The 18,193-nt window shown below is 34.7% G+C and overlaps 1 protein-coding gene across 4 annotated transcripts in view; it reads right to left on the bottom strand.

The window, feature by feature from the left end:
- Nucleotides 1-17,975, bottom strand: part of Cul5 (cullin 5) — a 30,500-nt gene extending 12,525 nt beyond the window's left edge. For 3 of the 4 annotated variants that reach the window (XR_013881653.1, XR_013881654.1, XR_013881655.1), the window contains exons 1-13: nucleotides 16,494-17,975; nucleotides 15,721-15,790; nucleotides 14,583-14,654; nucleotides 14,018-14,122; nucleotides 11,932-12,051; nucleotides 11,341-11,460; nucleotides 8,156-8,230; nucleotides 7,304-7,352; nucleotides 6,560-6,641; nucleotides 5,872-5,965; nucleotides 5,381-5,452; nucleotides 707-817; nucleotides 199-279 (exon numbers count right to left, since the gene is read on the bottom strand). Coding sequence is in view for 1 of the 4 variants with exons in the window: in XM_080168892.1 (XP_080025018.1) it covers nucleotides 199-279; nucleotides 707-817; nucleotides 5,381-5,452; nucleotides 5,872-5,965; nucleotides 6,560-6,641; nucleotides 7,304-7,352; nucleotides 8,156-8,230; nucleotides 11,341-11,460; nucleotides 11,932-12,051; nucleotides 14,018-14,122; nucleotides 14,583-14,654; nucleotides 15,721-15,790; nucleotides 16,494-16,591 (1,149 nt within the window). In the remaining 3 variants the exon portion in view is untranslated. The remainder of the gene's footprint in view (nucleotides 1-198; nucleotides 280-706; nucleotides 818-5,380; nucleotides 5,453-5,871; nucleotides 5,966-6,559; nucleotides 6,642-7,303; nucleotides 7,353-8,155; nucleotides 8,231-11,340; nucleotides 11,461-11,931; nucleotides 12,052-14,017; nucleotides 14,123-14,582; nucleotides 14,655-15,720; nucleotides 15,791-16,493) is intronic. The other variant, XM_080168892.1, reaches the window with a different exon arrangement.
- Nucleotides 17,976-18,193: the final 218 nt, after the last annotated feature.

The raw sequence follows: 18,193 nt of genomic DNA, 5'->3' as shown, positions 1-18,193 counted from the left end.
ACTTAAAGATTCATACAAGTAAACAGAAAGATAGATGGACAATGGATATAAAGATAAATAGTTGGATAGATTGATAGTTAGATAGATTGACATAAAGATAGATGGAGATTTGTTTGTCAGAATCACATTCCCTTTTTCCTACATATGAGTAAAAATAACAAATGAATAGTCCTGAATTTAAAAAAGTAAATGACTCACTCTGAATATGGAAGTATCATTGACAACCCGTTTATAAGCTTTGTCTCTTGCTGTCAAGAATCTTGGGTCATCTCGGAATCCCTAAACAAAAATTATTTGGAAATGTTTAAGTAATAGGATGTCTGTTTGTGTTTGTCACAGTATCCCCCTAGACCTAAATTTTTAGGCTATTTTATGAAGGGGTGACTTATTCAGAGAAATTTCAGTGAGTTGGAAAACAAACCTACTTAATGGGTAGCTAAAGTTTATATTCGTTTTCAAACAATCCTTTTGTACTTTTATCGAACTTTGATTGGATGGTTTCAAACTAATAAATTAAAAAAACAGATGGGAAACTTTGTTTATAATAATTTGCGATGTACATTAATTTATCGCCTATTATCTTATCCATTCGATCTGGTTGGAAGGAAATACTCCTTAAGGCTTGTAGTTATAGGGGGTGGGGAACAAAAGATTTTTGCTTTTTTTAGGTGACCCTTATGAAAGCAAATCAAAAATCAAACCAAACCTGATTAACCAGCAAGCTGAACCGTCTGAACAGCAATAGCAGCTGTTCAACATATTTTTCACTGTCATTTGTGATGGCCTCGGCAGCTGCCACCATGTCAGCCAAGCCAGCCTAAACAGATGGACAAGGATGATATCATCCACAAGAAAATTCAGTGAAAATTACCAGGGAGTAAGGGAGGGGACAATGGATCGAATATTCAATTTTTAGGAGTCTTAGACTTTGGGTACTGGCTTAAGGGGAATGTGCAGAATTTAGCAGTTTCTGCACATAAAATGCCGCTACTCTCTGTGTTAGTTTTGAATATTGCAGACGGAAGAATTTGTTTTGATATGGCTGGTTAAAAAAAAAAATTCTCCAAAAAATATCATTTCATACCTAGATAAAAACTTTATTATGATATTTGTGTAATATAAAATCTAAGAACCCTAAACTAACAACCTAAAAATTCTTGTGTTTAGTACCTAGCATTTAAAATCTAGGAATTTGGGTTGAACGAGTTTCAGAGAGATTATTCATGTCATTAAGGGGGGGGGGGAAGTTCTGACACATTTGCGTAAACGGTGATTATTGGCTTTATCTTTGGACTGAGAGGATAGGTTATTAGGGATAAAATCATTCTTATATGATGAATTTCCCCCAGATTTAAGATTTTTTGGATAGGCCTCCAGGTTCCGGAGCTCCAGGCCTCCAGGTCCTCTCTGTACAGGTAAAAATGAAAAAAAAAAATTTTTTTTTGAAGAGTTAGAAGTCAACTTATGAAACAAAATATGCGTTTTTTTCTTCAAATATCTGAATAACATTCAAAAATATGCATATTTTGTTTCATAGGTTGACTTCTAACTCTTCAAAAAAAAAATTATTTTTTTAATTTTTACCTGTACAGAGAGGACCTGGAGGCCTGGAGCTCCGGAACCTGGAGGCCTATCCAAAAATTCTTAAATCTGGGGGAAATTCATCATATAAGAATGATTTTATCCCTAATAACCTATCCTCTCAGTCCAAAGATAAAGCCAATAATCACCGTTTACGCAAATGTGTCAGAACTTCCCCCCCCCCCCTTACAGAATGGCTACGTCAGTCTGATATACTGGTAATCTGATTTTCAAATGATTGCTTTTTTTTCTTGGAACTTTTTTCTTATTTCATAGTTTTCTAATTTATATTAATACACTCTTTACAATTTCCTCCAAAGAGGACTATCCACGAACAAGAGCACGTGATTCTAAGTACCTTCCAGCATTGATCCTGAGTATTTTCTTTCAAAATATAATAGGTCACTATTAATAAGGGGGGGGGAAGTTTGTACACTTATAGGAAATGAAATTCAGTACCAAAGTTTGGGAGGGACGTATGGGCTTGTTTTTAAAGTTATCAACCTAATTCTTTTTGTAGGCTCTCTTATATGACTTGATATACACGGAAAACTTTGAAAATTGAATTTCGGTACTTTCCTTCTAGGGGCTTGTGGAGCAAAAGACCCCCCAAAACACTAAAAATATGAGTTCTGACCTTATTTTTAAAGATATCGACCTAATTTTTTCTTTATAATACTTTTTTAACATACCCGAATCAACGAACCATTACAGATTTCATTTTGGGACTTTCCTTCTAGGGGCTTGTGGAGCAAGAGACCCCCAAAACACAAAAATATGAGTACTGACCTTATTTTTAAAGATATCGACCTGATTTTTTCTTTATAATACTTTTTTAACATACCCGAATCAACGAACCATTACAGATTTCATTTTGGGACTTTCATTCTAAGGGCTTGTGGAGCAAGAGACCCCAAAAACACAAAAATATGAGTACTGGGCTTATTTTTGAAGATATCAACCTGCTTTTTTATATAAAAATAATATTTAAACATAACCGAATCTACGAACCATTACAGATTTCATTTTGGGACTTTCCTTCTAGGCCCTAGGGGCTTGTGGAGCAAGAGACCCCCAAAAATCATAAAAATATGAGTTGTGGGCTTCTTTTTTAAGATATCAACCTGATTTTTTATATAAAAATACTATTTTAACATACCCGAATCAACGAACCATTACAGATTTCATTTTAAGACTTTCATTCTAAGGGCTTGTGGAGCAAAAACACTAAAAATATGAGTTCTGAGCTTATTTTTTAAGATATCAACCTGATTTTTAAAAAATAATACTGTTTTAACATAACCGAATCTACGAACCATTACAGATTTCATTTTGGGACTTTCCTTCTAGGGGCTAGTGGAGCAAAGATTCCAAAACCACTAAAAATTTGAGTTCTGAGCTTATTTTTAAAGATATCAACCTGATCTTTTTATAATAATACTTTTTTAACATAACCGAACTAAGAAACCATTAAGGATTTCATTTTGGGACTTTCCTTCTAGGGGCTTGTGGAGCAAAAGACCCCCAAAACACTAAAAATATGAGTTCTGAGCTTATTTTTTAAGATAGCCTGAGAACTCAATTTATTTTGTTTTGGAGGTGTTTTACCCTACTTTCCCCTAAAAGGAAAGTGCCAAAATGAATTATTAGTGGCTACCTAGTTCAAACATGTGAAAAAAGTTTTCATGAAAAAAATCAGCTCAATATCTCTAAAAATATTTTTTGGGGGTCTTTTGCCCCACTAGCTTCTAGAAGGAAAGTCCCAAAATGAAATCTGTAATGGTTTCTTAGTTCGGTTATGTTAAAAAGTGTTCCTAAAAAAATCAGGTTGATATATTTAAAAATAAGGTCAGAACTCATATTTAAGTGTTTTTGGGGTCTTTTGCTCCACAAGCCCCTAGAAGGAAAGTCCCAAAATGAAATCTGTAATGGTTCGTAGATTCGGTTATGTTAAAATAGTATTTTTATAAAAAAAATCAGGTTGATATCTTTAAAAATAAGCTTAGAACTCATATTTTTAGTGTTTTTGGGGTCTTTTGCTCCACAAGCCCATAGAAGGAAAGTCCCAAAATGAAATCTGTAATGGTTCGTAGATTCGGTTATGTTAAAATAGTATTTTTTTATTATATAAAAAAATAAGGTTGATATCTTAAAAGAGAAGCCCACAACTCATATTTTTATGATTTTTGGGGGTCTCTTGCTCCACAAGCCCCTAGAAGGAAAGTCCCAAAATGAAATCTATAATGGTTCGTAGATTCGGTTATGTTTAAATATTATTTTTATATAAAAAAGCAGGTTGATATCTTCAAAAATAAGCTCAGTACTCATATTTTTGTGTTTTGGGGGTCTCTTGCTCCAAAAGCCCCTAAGAGGAAAGTCCCAAAATGAAATCTGTAATGGTTCGTTAATTCGGTTAAGTTAAAAAAGTATTATAAAAAAATCAGGTCGATATCTTCAAAAATAAGCCCAGTACTCATATTTTTGTGTTTTGGGGGTCTCTTGCTCCACAAGCCCCTAGAAGGAAAGTCCCAAAATGAAATCTGTAATGGTTCGTTGATTCGGGTATGTTTAAAAAGTATTATAAAGAAAAAATCAGGTCGATATCTTTAAAAATAAGGTCAGAACTCATATTTTTAGTGTTTTGGGGGGTCTTTTGCTCCACAAGCCCCTAGAAGGAAAGTACCGAAATTCAATTTTCAAAGTTTTCCGTGTATATCAAGTCATATAAGAGAGCCTACAAAAAGAATTAGGTTGATAACTTTAAAAACAAGCCCATACGTCCCTCCCAAACTTTGGTACTGAATTTCATTTCCTATAAGTGTACAAACTTCCCCCCCCCTTAATATATTGACGAGAAAATTTATGTTTCACCACTTCAAGTTGAAGAAAAGTAAAAAAATGTTTAGGTTTTTTAGTCAAAATTCTATCAAACGTTTTGTTGAGTTCGGGGTGTCTTTAATTGTCCATGATGTCAAATGATAAAAATTAAAAAAGTTAAAAGCACATTTTACTATATCTCATATGTATGTTTAAATTAATGCTAGTATGGATTAATTTACAATCAATATAACACGAGTATTCGCATATGTATCATCAAATATCCATTTTATTAAAAGAATTAGCTTCATCAAAGTTTTCAAAATCAATTAAAATACCTAAAAAAAAATATGGTGAAACATAAATTTTCTCGTTAATACATTAATGATATATGGTGACCTATTATATTCTGAAAGAAAATACTTAGGATCAATGCTGGAAGGTACTTAGAATCATGTGCTCTCGTTCGTGGATAGTCCCCTTTTCTGGATAAATCTGGATTTCATGGCCTTTCTTTGAAAACTCTTAAATTGAATTAATTGCCCATTGTCCCCTCCCTTATTCCCTGGAAAATTACAGGGAAATTATTTCTTCCCAGTTCCACATTTTACCCCATGAAAGCAGGAAGTAAAGGGACAATGGGTTGGTTATTACACTAGTCCCAAAACTTTTATTAAACGTTTTCTTATTAGTTTTGAAATTTTGGGGACCTTCATTGAATTTTTATTGGTTGGAACATTAAGTTAAATGTCCAAACGTTTCAACCACTAATTGTAATCTACCGGAGCGGCAATTTTGTGTATCATCATTGGGATGTACATCAATTTATTGGCCATTGAATTATCCCTTTACATCCCTGCCATGAAATTATTTGCAATGCCAAATATTGGCATTCTACTCATGTTATGAGTCTAAGAACAACTACCTTTACAGCAAAAAAAACTACCCCTTCTCCATTCTTACATGACAGAAGTTATCTCACCTGATAAATATGATTTTCTAAGACAGACAACATTGGATCTATACCCTCACCATTTGGTACTCGGTCCATCAACTAAAATAGAAAAAATAAATAGTAGTTACGCTGTTATCAATCATTGTAATAAATAAACAGGATGTGGTGTGTGTCTGTCTGTCTGTTCAACGAATGATTTCCCTAACCGCTGAACCGATCGGGTTCTCCTTTACAATGTAGCTGACATTGGGCCTGTTTAGTTTTATTAAAATTTGGGGGAAGGTACCACCAACCTCCAGAGTGAAATTGCCAAAAAATACTAGGCGGCGCCACTGTGTGACGTATTGGACTTCCCTTCCTAAAAGGGTACTGAAAACTGGTTTTAATCTTATGATTGTACATTTTTACATTCGTAGAAAGCTGGATATAATACGATGCTAGACAATGATAGTTTTTTCGTATGGAAGAGAACCGGTTCTTATCCACCGGATTCGAATAAATACAAGAAAATAAGTTACCTTATACATTTGAAGTAGTTTGTCAGTCTCATTGTCCTTGATGAGGTCAGCACACTCGGCTAGTATTGTATCCTTGAAGGCTGTCACTAACACACTAAAAATATCAGGGATAAGACAATGGCCGATAAATTGATGTTTATCCCCCAATGATGACAAAATTACCCCTTCTGTAGATTACAACAAGTGGTTGAAACGTTTGGACATTCAAATTAATGAACCAACCAACCAAAATTCGGTAAAAGTCCAAAGGTTGTTAGGCCAACGAATAAGAAAAAGTTATTATAAGTGAAATAAAATTAAAAAGCCCAATGCCCCCTCCCTCCCGGGAAAATTTTGTCTTCTTAATTTAGGGGTACAAACCTCTGCCGCAACTGCGTCAGAAGAAAAGACATTAATAACTGTACAAACTGCTAATACAATAGAAAAGCGATAGTGGGGTATTGCCTTAGCCTTAAACAGGCGCAAGTCATAACCATAAGATTATAAGGTATATTAAAACAATAAGTTGATGCCATGAAAGTAGAAAATTAAAATGTTTTAAATAGACGTACAAACTTACTAGTAACGATTGTGAGTTGCTACGCTTCCCAAATTGTACCTAACTGTTAAAGAAATCATCAGAAATAGTTTAGTACGGGCGGACCGACTCTAATTAAAGAAAAGCTTCGCTTTTAATAAAAAGAATTACCTAACACAAGATTCTGTGAGATTCTGAACACTGCCAGAAGAAGTTTCCAGGTACTTGATTGCTCGGGCCTCCTCCTCTCTGATTATACATACATTCAACATCCAGAGAAGAAGAAAAAAATCACGGATAGACAAACGAACAAAGTGAATTATAGAGCAGATATCATAAGTTGTCAAAATTAGGAAAAGGAAAAGAGTTAACATAATAAATATAAAAAAAAACATCAAAACCTTTAACCAGGATAACAATAGGTAGCCAAGCAAAGCAAAAAAATTATTACGGACTGACAAACGAACAAAGTGAATTATAGAGAATTATAAGGATTACAACATTTATAGGTAACGAAGCGAAACAAAGAAAACAATGAACAAAGTGAAATAATTAATAGCTTGTTAGAGCCGTTTTTTTCATATTAATAATATCTTCTTCTTGAAAATAAAATTGTATCTTCTTTCAGGGGTGTATATTCTGCAAAAGATTCATTTTTCCCCCTCCTGCAAAATTTTCATTTTTTTCCCCTCATGGTTTTTTTTTCCAGCAAGGAAGGGGGAAAATTAGAAAAAATTTCAGAACTCTGTATTCTATTTATATTATCCCCCCTCCCACAAATCATTATAGTTTTTTTTTACCAAGGAGAAAAATGGATAAAAATAGTTTCATTTCTCTTAATTTTTTTATTTACCCCCCCCCCCCCTTAGCAGAGTTTTTTTTAAATTAAATAATAATGAAAGTAAATATTCCTGAGTTTAGTATCGGCATATTTCATGTAACTGTGTACCCCATTCTGGCTCAACTAGCAAACAAAAATATCATTAGCTACCTATCCTAATAATAAAGTAATAGGGCATACTTCATGTAACTGTGTACCCCATTCTGGCTCAACTAGCAAACAAAAATATCATTAGCTACCTATCCTAATAATAAAGTAACAGGATCTGTGTTTGTCTGTGTGTGTGTACCGAAAGATTTCGCTAGCCGGTCAACCAAGAGAGAGATGGTTATCATTTACAATGTAGCTTCTCATAGGTCCTATCAAGGACGTCCAATAGGAGGGGGGGAGGTGTAAAGGGGTGATTACCCCCCCCCCCCTCCAAATTAATTTGGAGGTGTCGTACCCAAAATTTTGAATTTTGAATTTTTACCCCCCCCCCAAAAAAATTAAATTAAAAAGCTTGGACGCTCTTGTGTCCTATAACTATTTTGGGTTAGTGTACCACCCAGCCTACAAAGAGAAATAAAATTGCACCTAAAAAACACCCACAAAAAAATTTACTTTTCTTTTAAAAATCTAAAATAAAAAATGGATTGTCGAATTCTGGTGCAACATCCAAGTAATAACATATCTATCTTCTTACCATACCCTATTTAAAGGATAAAACGGATTGTGGAAAGAAAACAAAGTAGCAGGTTTAGTCGTATTTTCACAATAGCTTTTAATAGAAAATTTATATTAGGTAAATACAATGTTGATGATTGCCCCGCAGAGTTAGGAAATTAACCCCGCAAGGACTAGAAATATGAGAAAAGGTACTGGGAAAATACGATGAAACCCGCCACTTCGTTTTCTTTCCATGATCCGATAAAACGTTTACTAACCTCCTCGGGAGCTTGTACTTTATAAAAGGCTTCTGTGGCGAGTATGTAAGCTCTTTCAAAATTTTCTTTGTAAATCTAAAACAAAATCATAATGTAATTTTAGGACCTATGGTCACAAAATATATTACAGTTTATAGGTTATCTCCAGTATTAAAGGTCAATTTCTATTTTAAGATTTTAATGATCACCGTAGTATTATCCACCTCCAACCCCCTAACGTAACCAAGTATAACATTAACAATATCCATAAAAGCAAAGCTAAACAGATCAGAAATTAAGTCAACATTACCTAACATAAATAAAAAATAAAGTAGAAAAGGATTGATAGGTACCTACATTACATACAAATACATATAATGACGTACGGACCGAACCTAAACGTAGAAACCTTCACTAACAAAACAATCACCTTATGTTTATCCTCTGAGCTACTACACAGATTGACATATGACTCCCTGACACCAATAACAAGCTGGGAATCAAAACAATCACCTTGTGTTTATCCTCTGAGCTACTACACAGATTGACATATGACTCCCTGACACCAATAACAAGCTGGGAATCAAAATAATCACCTTATGTTTATCCTCTGAGCTACTACATAGATTGACATATGACTCCCTGACACCAATAACAAGCTGGGAATCAAAATAATCACCTTATGTTTATCCTCTGAGCTACTACACAGATTGACATATGACTCCCTGACCCCAATAACAAGCTGAGAATCAAAACAATCTTATGTTTATCCTCTGAGCTACTACACAGAATAACATATGACTCCCTGACCCCAATAACAAGCTGGGAATCAAAACAATCACCTTGTGTTTATCCTCTGAGCTACTACACAGATTGACATATGACTCCCTGACACCAATAACAAGCTGGGAATCAAAATAATCACCTTGTGTTTATCCTCTGAGCTACTACACAGATTGACATATGACTCCCTGACCCCAATAACAAGCTGGGAATCAAAACAATCACCTTGTGTTTATCCTCTGAGCTACTACACAGATTTACATATGACTCCCTGACACCAATAACAAGCTGAGAATCATAACAATCACCTTATGTTTATCCTCTGAGCTACTACACAGATTGACATATGACTCCCTGACACCAATAACAAGCTGGGAATCAAAATAATCACCTTATGTTTATCCTCTGAGCTACTACACAGATTTACATATGACTCCCTGACACCAATAACAAGCTGAGAATCATAACAATCACCTTATGTTTATCCTCGGAGCTACTACACAGATTGACATATGACTCCCTAACACTAATAACAAGCTGAGAATCAAAATAATCACCTTATGTTTATCCTCTGAGCTACTACACAGATTGACATATGACTCCCTAACACTAATAACAAGCTGGGAATCAAAACAATCACCTTGTGTTTATCCTCGGAGCTACTACACAGATTGACATATGACTCCCTGACACCAATAACAAGCTGGGAATCAAAAAATCAAAATAATCACCTTGTGTTTATCCTCTGAGCTACTACACAGATTGACATATGACTCCCTGACCCCAATAACAAGCTGGGAATCGAAATAATCACCTTATGTTTATCCTCTGAGCTACTACACAGATTTACATATGACTCCCTGACACCAATAACAAGCTGGGAATCAAAACAATCACCTTGTGTTTATCCTCTGAGCTACTACACAGATTTACATATGACTCCCTGACACCAATAACAAGCTGGGAATCAAAATAATCACCTTGTGTTTATCCTCTGAGCTACTACACAGATTGACATATGACTCCCTGACACCAATAACAAGCTGGGAATCAAAATAATCACCTTGTGTTTATCCTCTGAGCTACTACACAGATTGACATATGACTCCCTAACACTAATAACAAGCTGGGAATCAAAACAATCACCTTATGTTTATCCTCTGAGTTACTACACAGATTAACATATGACTCCCTGACCCCAATAACAAGCTGGGAATCAAAACAATCACCTTATGTTTATCCTCTGAGTTACTACACAGATTGACATATGACTCCCTGACACCAATAACAAGCTGGGAATCAAAAAATCAAAATAATCACCTTGTGTTTATCCTCTGAGCTACTACACAGATTGACATATGACTCCCTGACACCAATAACAAGCTGGGAATCAAAAAATCAAAATAATCACCTTGTGTTTATCCTCTGAGCTACTACACAGATTGACATATGACTCCCTGACCCCAATAACAAGCTGGGAATCGAAATAATCACCTTATGTTTATCCTCTGAGCTACTACACAGATTTACATATGACTCCCTGACACCAATAACAAGCTGGGAATCAAAACAATCACCTTGTGTTTATCCTCTGAGCTACTACACAGATTGACATATGACTCCCTGACACCAATAACAAGCTGGGAATCAAAATAATCACCTTGTGTTTATCCTCTGAGCTACTACACAGATTGACATATGACTCCCTAACACTAATAACAAGCTGGGAATCAAAACAATCACCTTATGTTTATCCTCTGAGTTACTACACAGATTGACATATGACTCCCTGACACCAATAACAAGCTGGGAATCAAAAAATCAAAATAATCACCTTGTGTTTATCCTCTGAGCTACTACACAGATTGACATATGACTCCCTGACCCCAATAACAAGCTGGGAATCAAAACAATCACCTTGTGTTTATCCTCTGAGCTACTACACAGATTGACATATGACTCCCTGACCCCAATAACAAGCTGGGAATCAAAACAATCACCTTGTGTTTATCCTCTGAGTTACTACACAGATTGACATATGACTCCCTGACCCCAATAACAAGCTGGGAATCGAAATAATCACCTTATGTTTATCCTCTGAGCTACTACACAGATTGACATATGACTCCCTGACCCCAATAACAAGCTGGGAATCAAAACAATCACCTTATGTTTATCCTCTGAGTTACTACACAGATTGACATATGACTCCCTGACACCAATAACAAGCTGGGAATCAAAAAATCAAAATAATCACCTTGTGTTTATCCTCTGAGCTACTACACAGATTGACATATGACTCCCTGACCCCAATAACAAGCTGGGAATCAAAACAATCACCTTATGTTTATCCTCTGAGCTACTACACAGATTTACATATGACTCCCTGACACCAATAACAAGCTGGGAATCAAAACAATCACCTTGTGTTTATCCTCTGAGCTACTACACAGATTAACATATGACTCCCTGACACCAATAACAAGCTGGGAATCAAAAGCCTCTCCGTTTCTCTCTGCATGCACAAGCTTCATGGCGGAATCCTTTAAAATAAAAGAGTAGTATAATATGGCGTCTTGGATGAAATATCGTATTTACACCCATAAATGCACTTAATTTATTTACTAGGGGGGTGGGTGGGGGTGCGCAATGTCATCTGACCGTAAACCGTGAGCAAAATGATCTAAATATTGAGCTAGAATTTGTGAGATACGCTTGCAATAATTTTTATAATATGGTAACCTTATCAATTACAAATTAGACATTTTTATGTGCATCTCAAACTGCTATAAGTACTTTATCTATGGAATGTCTATACAATTGCTAAAATATATTTTAAGGCTCACCACTCCAAGTATCTTAAGTTCTTAACTATATAAATGAACTTCATGTTCATACAACTATTTCTTTATCTAAATAGGGATAATATTGGCTACATATATTCGAACCATATTTGTAAAAAAAATGATGTGGGCAAACTCAATCAAAAAAACATTTTTAAAATCAAAATTTACCTGCAATCTTTGTTTGATATTAGAGAAAATGCTTTGATTCCATGAGTCCAGCATCAGAGTTCTGACAACACTTTCTTCAGCAGAATTCTTTTTAGCCACAGAATTTGTTGCCGTTTTGCCCTAAAATTATTCCATTTCATTATCATCTATAAAACAAAGTAGAACGATGTCTGTCTGTTTGTTTGTAGCAAAGGATCTCGCTAACCGCTGAACCGATCGGGTTCTCCTTTACAGGGTAGCCTCTCATAGAACCCGGGAAGGTTCATACTATTTTCTTTGGGGTGGGACACCCCTAACCCCCCCCAAGAAATGAAAAATCCCCCCCACAAATTTTTTTTTCTTTTTAAAACTAAAATTAAAATAGTGGGGTCGACTATCCTCCCCCCTCAAAAAAAATATCCCCCCAAATTTTTTTATTTTTATTTTCTTTAAAATCTAAAACACGAAAAACCTCTTGGGGCAAAGCCCCTAGAGGCTAGGGGCGAAGCCGCTAGTCTATAATACAAAGTAGAACGATGTCTGTCCGTCTGTCCGTCCGTCTGTCTGTCCGTCCGTCCCTTAAGATCTCGGTAACCACTGAACCGATCGGATTCTACTCTTCAGGGAATATACCTACTGGTCCTGTGGTGGTTTTAGGCTATTTTCTTGGGGGGTGGGACACCCCCACCCCCCCAAAAAAACAAAAAATCCCCCCCCATTTTTTTTTGAAGAAGATTTCCTTGGTCCTTTTACGTATTTCGCCAAAAAAAAAATTTTTATCACCTCTTGGGGCAAAGCCCTTAGAGGCTAGGGGCGAAGCCGCTAGTATAGTAAAAAGTATTAAGGTTTTTTTGTCTTTAGTTTAAGATCTCGTTAACCACTGAACCGATTGGGTTCTCCATTCGAGGGTTTGTGGTGGTGGGTCTGTGGTGGTTTTAGGCTATTTCATTTTTCAAATTTCATCTTGGGTTAGTTTTTAGGCTATTTTTCTACTTTTCTATTCCCCCTTGAATACAAAATCTTTAGGTAGATGCTAGGGCCAGTGCAGCCGCTAGTAATAAAATAGAATAAGTTACAGTACAATATTTTCAAAATAAGTCGATAAAAAAATCATTTCTTGTTATCTATAATACAAAGTAGAACGATGTCTGTCCGTCTGTCTGTCCGTCTGTCCGTCTGTCTGTCTGTCCGTCTGAAGCTTAAGATCTCAGTAACCACTGAACCGATTGGGCTCTACTCTTCAGGGAATATACCTACTGGTCCTGTGATGGTTTTAAGCTATTTTCTTGGGGGGTGGGACACCCCAACCCCCCCAAAAAAATGAAAATATCCCCCCCAAAAAAAAATTTTTTTTTTTACTTTTTCTTTTTAAATCTAAAATACGAAAAATTAAGTTGATCAAACCTCTTGGGGCAAAGCCCCTAGAGGCTAGGGGCGAAGCCGCTAGTCCTTATAATAAAGTAACAGGATGTGTGTTTGTCTGTGTGTTTGTGTTTGTATGTTTGTACCGAAGGATCTCGCTAACCGTTGAACCGATAGGTTTCTCCTTAACAGGGTAGCTTCTCATAGGTCCCGGGAAGGTTTATAACTATTTTCTTGGGGGGTGGGACACCCCCAACCCCCCAAAACAATGAAAAATTCCCCCCCAAAAAAAATTTTTTTTTAATTTTTTAACTAAAATAAAAAATAGGGGGGGGGGGGGGTAAAACCCCTCCCGAAAAAAAAAATTTCGCCCCCCCCCAAAATAATTTTTTTTTTTGTAAATTTAAAATAAGAAATTGAATTATTAAATTTGACTTTCTCTTTCTCAAGTGCCCCTAGAGGCCTCTAGGGGGCGTAGCCGCTAGTAGTAATTGAAGTACTAGCGGTTTCGCCCCTAGCCTCTAGGGGCTTTGCTCCAAGAGGTAGTTATAAAAAAATATAAAATTAGGTACTACTGGTGCTGCCAGTATTTTTATTTGAAGAATTATCTTCCACATAAACAAACAAAACAAGGGGGTTGGGGGATTTTTTTTGTTTTGAATACATAATATTTTTTTGCAGAATCGGTAGGTACTCTTATAAAATAACCTTAGGTAAATAAATCCAGTTTCTAAATAAAACTTACGTTTAAAGCTGACTCTAGCTGACCAAATGGCATAGGCAGATAATTGCATTGTGTGAAAAATTTGCGCCATTCTGCTATGTAGGCTTTTAACAAGGCTTGATCTTCCTAAATACAAAAAAAAAAGATATTGATTTAATAAACAAGGAGAAAATGTATTTAAATGGTTACTAATATTATCTCAAAAACAAACAGTTAGCTTAAACGTTCACTGCAATTATTATTTGTTTACACTACCCAGTTTTAATGTTATCCGGAAATCTTAAGGAATAAGACGTAATAATGTACATTACAATGATGATGAGAATTTTTTGAGTGGAAAAGCAAATAGACACTACTGGGTTCTATTAACTAATCAAGATCGGATAAAAGCACCTAACATTTTTAGGCCAATTAATTAAATGAATTTACTACAAATTAATAATATTTTTTTCACGTAGCTTTGCAACTTTTATAGATTACTAAAAATCGCACACCTAGCTATTAAATGCTTAGGTACGCAAGATTCTTAATGCAAAGTCATTATTATCAAACTAATTGTAAAAATGGTTTCAAACATTGGGCTGACCTGATGTGAAAGAACTCGTTCTTGTGCTTGATTTATAAAGACTAGGATATCCTCTCTCAAACCAGCAAAAATCTACAAAAATATTACAATGTACAATTTCTTCTGAGAAACCAATTTTTTTAGCCACGAGATGCCGAAGGCACGGGCTAAAAAAACTGGTTTTAATCTCATGATTGTACATTTTTAATCTTAATATTCGTGAATATGATACGATGCTAGACATAGTTTTTTTGTATGGATGAGAACCGGTATTTAAAATACACCGGATATTAATCGGTTTCGAATGAATACGAAAAATAAGCTAATTTCTTTAGGCGAGGTAATTTTTTTTTCCTTTTAGAAAGTAGGGCAATATAAAAAATAAAAATGAGTTTATGCTTAATGAGTTTTTATTAAGTCAAATCACGAAATACTGATTCAAACAAATAATAAGTAGGTATGTTTTTTTAATTTAAAATTTACAAATATCTGCATTAATAACAATATGAATATAATAATAAATATAAAAAGTCTAGATTACCAAAATCTTATTTGGACCTATAGAAAATATTGTAAGAATAATCAGACCCTTTCATTGGTTTGAAAGTGTACACATTATTGGATACCTTAGTCATATAAGATCACACATAAACAAAAATTTGCTAAAAATTCCTTTTAAAGTTGGACGAATAAATGTGTCTGACTATGTATCTAGAGTACTAAATCCATTAAAAAATATATTTCATGCATAAGTTTTCCAAAAGCCTCAACGTATAGTAGCATTGATGTAAAAGAATAGAGGGGGAGGGGTTAAATAAGTGTAAGTTTGCGGTTGGGTGAGGACTCTGTGCCGACTTTCAATTGGGTCTTATAATATCAGTTTATAGCGTCTGAAATATAAATCTATACTTATTAAGGGGGTGGCGGGTTGTGCTAAAAATCCGTAAAGGTTGTGAGTTTTAAGTTAAAAACAGTAGTAGAACGATAAAAATTTATGTTCACTTTTTAAAAAAATGTTCTATTCAATAAGAAATACACATATTTAGTGAATATTATCGTTCTACTACTATTTTTAAGCCTTAAAACTCACACCTTTACGGAATTTTAAGCGCAACCTACTCCGCCCTTTATTAGAGCAGCTTTAACAACAAAATATTACCTTAGCCGGACTTTTCTCGTCCCAATTACATAAACTGTGAACAGACCAAAACAAATCTTGCCATTCAGCTCTAAAACATTTAAGATTGTATAAAATCTATAGCATTGATGAAATAACTGCATAAATATCGACAGGAGATTTTAATACCAAATAAACGTTCTTTTACAAAATTGGTCCAGATCGAGTTTTTTTGTGTAATCAGAAAAAACCCATCCTACTGACTGTTTATTACTTAAACAAGGATGACAACATCTACAAGTACCTAGCGAAGCACAAAAGGACAAAATGAGTTAAAAAGCAGATGTTCAATTCTCATAACAACGAAAAGAGAGAAAATAAACAAAAATTCAAAGAAAAACACGTAACATTTAACAAATAAAGTTTATATCTTCATAAGCATGACCGACAGACAGACGAACAAAGCAATGTAAAGATTCAGCTTATACCAATAACGAAATTAATTCGGGAAAAAATCACTAAACCTATACGTATTTTTCAGCTGTCGTTGGGGGGGGGGGGGGGGGGGGCAATTGTAAAATTGACGACATCTCCATTTGCCCCCCAAATATTATTTTAGATTAATTTCGCTTGTTGGTTATACCTTATAACTGGTAAAGATCATATGCGCAATATGTCATAGGAATCTTCACTAAAAAATATCATCGGAGAAAATTATATTTACCCCGATAGTGTTTCGAAATAACTGACTGATGGACACTCACAGACAGTGAATATAGAGTAGCTTCGCTACTATAAATAAGAGTGAATCTAACCTGGGAACCGATTCCTGTCTGAGAAGCTTGAGTATGGTCGGCCTTAGGCTGGGCCATCTCTCCTGGAAGGTTGGTTTGTTCCCCTCCTTCTTCAACATTATTATACTGCAAGCATAGGCGTGCAGCGGAATCTACAAAATAGGGGGCAAAATTTAGCATCTAGAATTAAGGAACAAGAGTGTGTGTGTGTGTTAAAATTAGGTCTTGCTGCGCTGCATGTAGTTTGTTATGCTTGTTAGTAAAAAGTTTGGGGACACTTCATTAGTTTGTTTAGATGTAGGGGTGTAAGCCCAGAATTCGGCAGAAAACGAGGGGGGAGTGGTTGCGAAAAAAATTAAGTTTAAACCCCCTTTTTTTGAATACAGAATATTATTAAATCCTAAGTTTATTGTCCGAAAACATTTGTTTTTAAGTAATATTAACATCTTTCAAACTATGAAGTGTCCCTTTATGTTAAATGTAAAATTGAAAGGTATATTAAATGCATTGGGTTGTTATTGCATTTCCAAGATTTTTAATATTTTAAATTGTGTTATTATTATTATAGGGTATATTTCATCTATCTAATATTATTAATCTATTCTTATTTTATTAAGTATGAAAAGCAAAAGCGCTTTGACCATTTTAAATCTAGGTATTTTAATGAACATTTACATATTTACATATAATACACTAATTTCATGCAATTAATTAACTTTGGATTTTATTTTTTATAGTAATCAATAATATAATTCAAGTCAAGAAAAAGAGTATAAAATTTGGGGAATTTATACTTTTTTTCTATGATTTGAACAAATATACTACATAATGTAATACAATTAAACAGAGCTACAAAATTAAAATTGGCAAGATATTCTTTTAATTCATTACACTATTATTGCCAATTTTATTCTAAATTGTAAAAGAGAGCTAAAAGGATTTTATTATATTATTTTTTTTCCAAAAAAGGAATAATAAAGAGACATCAAGAGAGATCAGTAAAAAAGTTGGGCAGTTTTTTGTCATTTTTTGGAAGATGCATGAAAAATATTTTCAATCTTAGACATGGAATTTTAATAGGCCTAAAAAAATCCTGTCTGCTATTATTAGTTGAGATCAAAAGGGGAAATTGGAATGTGTTTAGATATATGAAGGCTTTCTTTACATTTATTTATATGAAAGAGGGACTCGCACTTGACCAGAGGTGGATTCTTTAAAAAAAAATCTGAATCGCTAAATCGGCGATGGTCACCAGATCACCAAAATTATTTTTGTAAAAAATCCCCCAAAAATAAAAATCTACAAAAAATTTAATAAAATCTTATGATTATACCTAATCCTTCTGTGATTTTAAACACTTAAATTAAAGGGGGGAGGCGGATGTGCCACTTTTTGAAACCAAAACTAAAAGTCGAAGGAACTCAACTAAAAAAAAGAGTTACAGGTCTGAGATTTTGCATGGCAGTTGCTTTATAGGGTTACAATATGGAACAGTGAAGAAACGGCGGCGAATCCGCCGAAAACCGCCGAGAAATTGCAAAAAAAAATCGGCGGGAAACGGCGGTTTTCGGCGGTTGCGCCGCCGTTTCTTCACAGTTCCATATTGTACCTCTATAAAGCAACTGCCATGCAAAATCTCAGACCCGTAACTCTTTTTTTAGTTGAGTTCCTTTGTTGACTTTTAGTTTTGGTTTCAAAAAGTGGCACATCCGCCTCCCCCC

This window comes from Acartia tonsa, chromosome 8, assembly GCF_053477335.1.
Source record: "Acartia tonsa isolate MP-2025a chromosome 8, ASM5347733v1, whole genome shotgun sequence".
NCBI lineage: Eukaryota > Metazoa > Arthropoda > Copepoda > Calanoida > Acartiidae > Acartia > Acartia tonsa.
The sequence above is the reverse complement of the archived record's forward strand: the minus strand, read 5'-3'. Positions and strand labels throughout refer to the sequence as shown.